Source organism: Xenopus laevis, chromosome 8L (assembly GCF_017654675.1).
Source record: "Xenopus laevis strain J_2021 chromosome 8L, Xenopus_laevis_v10.1, whole genome shotgun sequence".
Classification (NCBI taxonomy): Eukaryota; Metazoa; Chordata; class Amphibia; order Anura; family Pipidae; genus Xenopus; species Xenopus laevis.
The window spans coordinates 119,170,920-119,179,205 of NC_054385.1; the positions used below are offsets into that span (position 1 = coordinate 119,170,920).

At 38.6% G+C, this 8,286-nt stretch overlaps 1 protein-coding gene across 1 annotated transcript; it reads right to left on the minus strand.

Moving 5' to 3' along the window:
• Positions 1-459: 459 nt before the first annotated feature.
• On the minus strand, positions 460-8,138 carry LOC108699074 (extracellular calcium-sensing receptor). Its single transcript, XM_018230936.2, has 5 exons — positions 7,881-8,138; positions 4,956-5,798; positions 3,012-3,239; positions 2,346-2,469; positions 460-1,376 (listed from the first exon to the last, which is right to left on the minus strand). Exons 1-5 carry the CDS (start codon positions 8,136-8,138, stop codon positions 460-462), a joined length of 2,370 nt encoding a protein of 789 aa, XP_018086425.2.
• Positions 8,139-8,286: the final 148 nt, after the last annotated feature.

Below are 8,286 nucleotides of genomic sequence, written 5' to 3' on the forward strand. Positions count from 1 at the left end.
ACTGTGGAACACAAAAAGGTTGTGGGAGGGATTTGGCATCCCAAAGAAATGAATATTATTGTTGAAAATGGTGAAATATTGTAACTATCCTGTGTCATACTTAAACACCAAAAAAAAAACACATCAATGTGATATAGTGGAAATATAAAATTGTACAGAAATCTTTGCCCTCATTTTTTATATTTTTTTATTCTTTCCTTTGTTCTTTATTTTTTAACATGTCTAATAAAAGCCCAAAACGTACTCGTCTCAAGGAGTTTGATATTTTGATAAAGTGAAATGGCAATAGTAAAATACATAGGCACTTGCAGATGTCTCCGCTTGGCAGGAGTGGGAGTCACAAGATAAGAATCTTTGCCAATGTGCACTGGGTCATGCAAGCATTTAAAATCTTAACCAGGGGTAAAAACGTTGAGCCTCTTTGCCCCATACCATGTCTATGGCAAACAGTAGCAGTACTCATGTCCCTCGGTTCCTGGTATTTCTTCCAGTGATGTACTGTTTGGTGTTCATTTCTGGATGCAATAATATTATATAACATTTTGGCAGAAAAATACAAACAAGAAGTCCAGCACTTGAGGATAGTATAGCAAAGATTTCTACTGCCACCATCTGTTTCCCCTTGGTACTGAGGTAAGCGGGTATAAATGTCAGCCAAACACTGGCAAATACCAACATACTGAATGTAATGAACTTGGTCTCATTAAATGTGTCAGGGAGCTTCCTCGCCAAAAAGGCAACTAATAGACTAATAGCTGCCAACAAACCCATATACCCCAGCACACATGAAAATAACACCCTAGAGCCTTCATTGCACTCAATCACTATTTTCCCTATTTCTGCCGCCATATTGAATTCTGCAAATGGAGCTGCCCTGGCCAACCAAACAATACATAGAATTAACTGAACCATTGTGCACACAGGGACAATATAAATTGGTATTCTGAGACCCACCATTTTTTTCAGTTTACTGTCTGGATTTGTGGCATTAAATATCATTATAACAGTCACAGTCTTTGCTAGGATGACTGAAATGCAAAATGAAAAAATAACAGCAAACAGGACCTGGCGTATCATGCACGTCTTCAGGTTGGGTCTACCAATGAATGGCAAGGAACACAGGAAGCCAAACATGAGGGAGATGAGAAGTAGGTAACTGAGCTCTCTGTTATTTGCTTTTACTATGGGAGTCTTCCGTTTAACTATGAACAGGCAGAAGACAGAAAACGTAAGCAGACAAAACAAGACTGAAATACAGGCAAGAGCGGAACCCAACGTCTCATCATAAGAAAGGAACTGAATTGGTTTTGGAAGGCACTTTTCTTTCACGACATCAGGCCATTCATCTTCTGGGCATTTTAGACATTCACTGTCATCTGGAACAACAAGAAACATTGGGAAAAGACAATAATTACCTTCATATAAAAGCTAAGTGTTCATATGTAATCAAGAGCAACACAGACTAGACGTGTTATCAATATCTGCATCTTATATTCTATAGGGGCAATGTATCAAAAGATAATTTCTCTAGCATCGCAGTGTAACATTTTTCTAATATATTCTTTCAACAGTTTTTACTGTATTTGACATGATTAACATAAGACAATGTTAATGCAGCATATTAGCTTTAGTGCATTATCTCCAGAGAAGATGACATTTTTGAGAATATCAAAGGCAATGGACACCCTCCAGCATCCCATGGACATTCCCAGTCTATATTAAATAGAAACTAAAGGCCAAAAGTATCCTCTGACTGTCCTGTTTCTCAACATCCTAGTTTGCTACATCAATGGAATCTTGAATAATACTGCTGGTATAGTTTGTGGGAAACAGAACAAAACCCCTGTGCCAAAATAGGAATGGTAAAAACCAAACTTTAGTTGAATTTTTAAGTGGAGACATGTTACTAGGGATGCACTGAATCCAGGATTCGGTTCGGGATTCGGCCAGGATTCGCCCTTTTTCAGCAGGATTCGGCCTAATCCTTCTGCCCGGCCGAACCGAATCCGAATCCTAATTTGCATATGTAAATTAGGGATGGGGAGCGAAATCGCATGACTTTTTGTCACAATACAAGGAAATAAAAAATATTTTCCCCTTTCCACCCCTAATTTGCATATGCGGATTCGGTTCGGCCGGGCAGAAGGATTCGGCCGAATCCGAATCCTGCTGAAAAAGTCCGAATCCTGGCCAAATCCCGAACCGAATCCTGCATCCCTAGTATCTTTCGCGAAGGATTCGGGGGTTTGGCCAAAACCAAAATAGTGGATTCGGTGCATCCCTAAACGTTACTGGATAGTTGCTGGGCTCTCTCCCAATGGCAATATAATGTTAATATTGTAAACCTTTTGGGTTGAGGATCTCTCCTTCAGAACATGGCAGACAATCAAAGCAGCAGATCTTTTGTCCTTGAATGGTGGCTCTTCTGTGGCCTCTTGGACAAGGGTCACTGCAGACTGAGACAGGGATCTGAAGAATGGTGTGTTAAAAATAAATTACATTTATTGAACACTCAATTACAATAAATACAAAACCCAATATTTAGCCATCCATTTTCAGGTGAAGATTCTAATAATCATATTTCCTTTGTAATTTACTTCCCTTTCTTCCGTTTTATCTCTTATATTCATGCTCAAAGACTGAAGAAGGAAGGTCAGATTTAGCATCATTATTTTATTAAAAATAAGGCTAAAACGACTTATAGCTTTGAATTTCAGCCAATGGAGAAACACCCAATACTCACTACTCCATGAATGGGAATGTTTATGTTTAATTTTTACGTTTCTGGGGCAGTGTGTTGAAAGGTATTTTCTGTTCCTCTCGATGACTGGAGGCATGAGTGGGGGTTTGAAATACACCAAGGAAAAAGCTACATGGGACAATAGCTTACCGCTCATTTTTAGTATTTATTTTTGGGACAAAAATTAAGATCTTTCATGTATGTGACATACATTATGATATTTTTGTGCAAAAATTATTTCAAATAATTTAAAATGTGCAATAGAGCTTACTTTATCACGCCCAACATTCCATAAAATCTTGTTGTCCAGTATCTTGAGCTCTTGGCCTTTTGGAGCACGTGCATCAAAGTCACCAATGTCAACATACTGATTGCTTCCATTAGGGAACATCTGCCAATTCAAGATGTCCAGATAGAGAGGAACATCCCCATTTGCATCAAAATATATTTCATCTCCTGCAGTGTTATTAAACTTAACATGTTTTATGTAATAAAGTAGCTAAAAGGGAAATAGAAAGAGAAATATTACAAGCCTCCATTATTGTTTGTTCATGTGGGTTTTCATTGTAAATCAAAATAAATTGGGTTTTGGATAGAATTTATGTCAGTATGTGATAACCTCTTCTGAACTCAACATATTATTATTATTATCGTTTCTGAAATGAATGTGAGCATTTAGAGACAACAGTTGAGAGTCACTGGGATGCTGGGGGGTGTAGAGTTTGTAGCGAGTCATTCATTTTCTGGATGTTTCATTTAGAGGTACGGATTCCTGAAAATCCCCAATTAGTTAAATTTTCACTCAATACTTTAATTTTATGATGTAGCCTCAATTTCTGCATGCAAACCCAGGTTTGGAAAATAAATTTAAGTTTGTGATGGGCTGAATGTTGAACAGGTCCCATCAACCACTGATTCAAGAAGCCTTGATTTTTGATCTGAACATCATTGTCATTATTTAGTATTGTCAGATCTCATCTTTAATGCAATTACATTTTACTTGTGTACTTAAGGCTAGAATTGCTGGCTGTTTATGGCCCTTGAGTGATTGCACTCACGAAAAGCACTTTAAATCTTTAGAGCAGCTACATAGGAGCTAATGTAAAGTACTTCCTTTGGAAAAAAAGAGTCTCTCGGAAATAATTTACACACCACATGTAGTATGCTAAACAAAACTTTATTACGAATAATTAAGTAAAAGAATTATGACTATATCACCATTTGAGTCAAAGAGGCATCATCATCTGTACCAAGTGACTAGGAGATCCCAATTCAATCGGCAGAGAAGCCCCAAACAGTGCACAAGGGCTTTTGGGAGGCACACGTGTATGCTCCACAGAAGAGATCTCAGCCAACAGAATGGGGACCCCTGTTTTTATATGATCTAATAAAAAATAAGCTCATATCCTTATTAAACCACTTGGTCAACAACAGATCTTGCTTCCCATACGCTCATCAGGAACCAGACAGGTTTCCAACAAGCACACCCAGTGTCAGACTGAGACACCAGGGGCCCACCCAAAAACATTAGGCCAGGGGCCAGCTCTCAGAACTATTATTTTTCCTCTCCTCATTCAACTTCTATTCTCCTAGTCTCATTTCTTTACATACTATAATCTATTATTCCATCTATTTGTTCTCTTTGTTAGAAATAGGGAAATTTATTAGAAATAGGGAATTGCCATGAAATAGGCTAAATGTTTAGCAGCATGAGGGCCAACTGACACCTGGGCCCACCGGGAGTTTTCCTGGTATCCTGGTGGGCCAGTCTGACACTGAGCACACCTGAAGCAGAGATCTTATCAGCTCTAAGTGTTTGAGTACATATTCTGCCCCGGCTATAATAAAGGAAGCTTCTATGAGATCTTCCAGAAGACATTTACATATTGAGAACCAGCAGAAGTCAGCACATTACATAATTGAGTTCAACAGTACCTTTATACATGGCTGTTTTTGTACACAACTATGATATATGTAGTATTTCTAAAGTTCAACAGTTCCTTACTATAAGGCTGTTTTGTAAAAAACTTTATTAAACTATTAACCAGAACAACCATTGTATATATACAAAAACCTCTCTCATTACAGAACTACAGTATATTATCTGCATATGAGAAGTCCCGAAGGACCAACTCTATGGCCATATATATTGTACAAGGTCAGTGGAGGACATTCATCCCATCTCAGTGGAGGACATTGGCTAGATATACTGTACCTGCCAATGTTGATGATTATAAATATCAGCACATGATCCATTCTTGAATGGCCCTTTCCCTGGAGCACAGTTTTTCATCTGGTGCAAAGCATGTGCTACTGTGAGGACTGCATTATGCACTTTGTGTGTAAATCTAAACTTGTCCACATCAAATACTTCAGGATCAATACTGTCCACTCTCTCCTTTCCTGTGCACCAAACAATATCTTCTCTAAGCAGTGCTGGAGATGAATTATTATAGGTATTATTAACTGGCCAAACACACTGAAATGCATTCTCCCAAAATGTCTTTATTAGAAGATCATCTAAAGAAATGGATGGGTGAAGGCTATAAAGAAACTCCTTAAATCCAGGAATTTTCCCATTTTGAACTGCTATTCCAAGACTTCCATTTAAGGTGGTTAGGAATTCTTTTCTAGGGAAGTCAGATGATATGGTCCAACTGGTCGTGCCCAGCCATACCTTGTCAGTGATATTATGAAGTGATGCCTCCTCAATTAATGGAATAAAGCTTTCTATAGTGCAATATGCAATGATTACTTTTGCTCTGGAATTCTGGATGACATCAATCATACGGTAAATAGATTCCATGAAGTTGACTAAAGGAAGTATCTCATGAAATGCAACACATCCACCATTCTTCTCAATCTCTCGAGTTACCAGCTGAGCCCCTGATCTTCCCAAGTCATTGTCTGAGTATATGATACCCACCCAGGTCCAGTTAAAGTACTTCAGCAACTGAGCAAGTGCAAAAACCTCATAGTTAGCATTATGGATGGTTCTGAGGAAGGACGGGAACTGTGTTTTATCACTCAGTGAAGGGTGAACTGAACCATAGCTAACCTGTAATGATATTAGTTGACATTAGTTATAAGGATGCTTGTTCTTTATACCACAGAAATATATTACTAGTCAGACTGTACTATAATTTAATTTGATAAAAACGTAATAGAACAGGAATTTAGAGTGGTATAGTAATTAACAGATTATACAATAACAGAACATAGATCACAAAGAAATAAATATATTGTAAGACCAAGAGATAGGATGGAAGAAAGTGATGTTATTGGCAAAACAAAAAATAATAAGTAAAAGTCGCATTCAATGTTTCTGTCTATTGCAAAGTCTTTTCTTAAAGTCACAACATTTAGCTGTTCAATTATTCAGATGCAGCATCAACGAATGGTGTATGATGTATGATTTAATGGGGAAGCCCATTATCAACAAAGCTCCAAAATACAGGAATGTCATTTCACAAAGAGTCTAAACAAAGAGTTTAAACACACAGTACCCAATTGGCATTTTTGCCGTTAAAGCTGACTATTCATTTTCTGCAGTGATTACTGGCATGATGACTTAATATTTGAGGGGCAAATGGAAGAGGTCCACCAATAGGTGACATTTATTAATTCCATGGCTATTTATTTGGTATGGTCATGTGTATATATATATTGTGTTTTAATTTGCACTTTAATATGACTACTGAAATTGACTGCAGAAAGGTTGATATTGGTACTGTATATATTACTATAGCAAGTACAAACACTAGGCATTGTATAGAAGGAATCCCAAATTTTGCTCCTTTTTTAAATCTACAGTGATTATTGGCATGCCTGAGGATAAAGCTAATTATGTATTTTCTGCAGTCATTACTGGCATCTCTAGTGTTAAAGGAGAAGGAAAGTCTTCTTCCACTTGGGGGTGCCAAATGTTAGGCACCTCAAGTGATTGTATTGACTTACCTGAAACCCCGGGCAGGTGCTCCTATCAGCAGAAAACTGCACCAGCCCGGGTTATACCAGTGAGCACCACGGATTGATCCTCTTCCATCATCTTCTTTCCTCATATTTCCTGGGGCAAGCGCATGCACAGTTGAATGAAATAGCCAACTTTTTAGTTAAAGTTTGGCTTTTCTACTGCGCATGCGCAGCCACGCAAAGGAAAGAGGAAGACAGAAGAGGATCGCTCCGTGATGCTCACTGGTATAGCCCTGGGCCGGTCCAGTTTTCTGCTGATAGGAGCACTGGCCCGGGGTTTCAGGTAAGTAAATACAAACACTTGGGGGTGATCACCATTTTGCGCATGCGTGCGGCCAGCTGCCGCTGCGACCGGCCAGGTTGCCTAGGCTCTGCTGGACTGGGATTCAAAATAGGACCAGACAGTTCAAGTACACAGAGGCCCAAACAGCCAGCCCACTTAATAGACTGTCTATATCTTATAGTAGCTCCTCTGGCATTTGACACAATCTACATTCTGGGCCTGCCCATAAAGAGTGTATTTAAGCAAGTCATAGTTTGGGGGTGAAATATACAAGACGTGACAGAGATGGAAATTGTTGGTTCACAGCATATTTGCCTTTAGTGGGTCAATAATTATATAATATCTGCAGCCTGGAGAACCATACAACTACTGTTCTTTTTGGTGCAAGGCTGAGGCATACTACAACCGTGTCCCTTTAATATAAATTCACATGCTTCATGGCATGGCTAAAGAACTGTACAAAAAGTTTGTTTCTTTCTATATTTTTTGTAGGCCCAACTTTACAGACTTGCCTATGGTCTTATATTTTGTAAAGACAGCCTTGCATAGCACTGTGTTATACCTGAGACTTGAATACTAAAGGTTTCTGGAAGGATAAAGGTTCTGGTAGGATGCACTCGCTGGGGCTCATTTATCAACACTGGGCAAATTTGTCTGTGGGCAGTAAACCATAGCAACCAATCAGTGTTTGGCTTTTTTCAGGCAGCTGCAGATAGAACATTAAATGAAAAAATTTGATTAGTTGCCATGGGTAACTGCCCATGGGCAAATTTGCCCAATGTTGATAAATGACCCCCCACTGTTTCTTATTTGATCACCTAACTGTACAGCAACATTGAAAAGAGTATCTTTGTCATTTCTGATTATGTTATATATATATTGTACCTGTGGATATCTGGTCAATCCCATGATCCTGGCTAAAGGTATTGAAGCCTTAGTGGGCAAATCACCAAGAATAGCCAACGGCATAACGTCATTGTTGCAGTTAAAATTGGGAACCACGTTTTCCTTCCCTGACAAAATCCATTCAGCTCCCATTAATGATCGAACCTCATTGTAACAAGAATCATAGAGTTTGAAGCCCAGTGTTACATTGGGAAGAAGATCATCAGATGCATTAATTTCTATTATAGTGTACACCATCGCAAGGAAGAAGCGATAATATCTGAGATGGAATCTAATCAAAAGGAAAAATGTGTCAAAGCTTAAAAGAGAATTCAAGGAGCCTAAACTCGATGAAGGTTTCACCATCACTTGCAGTTATGTCGCAGTATATCAACACAAGACACAT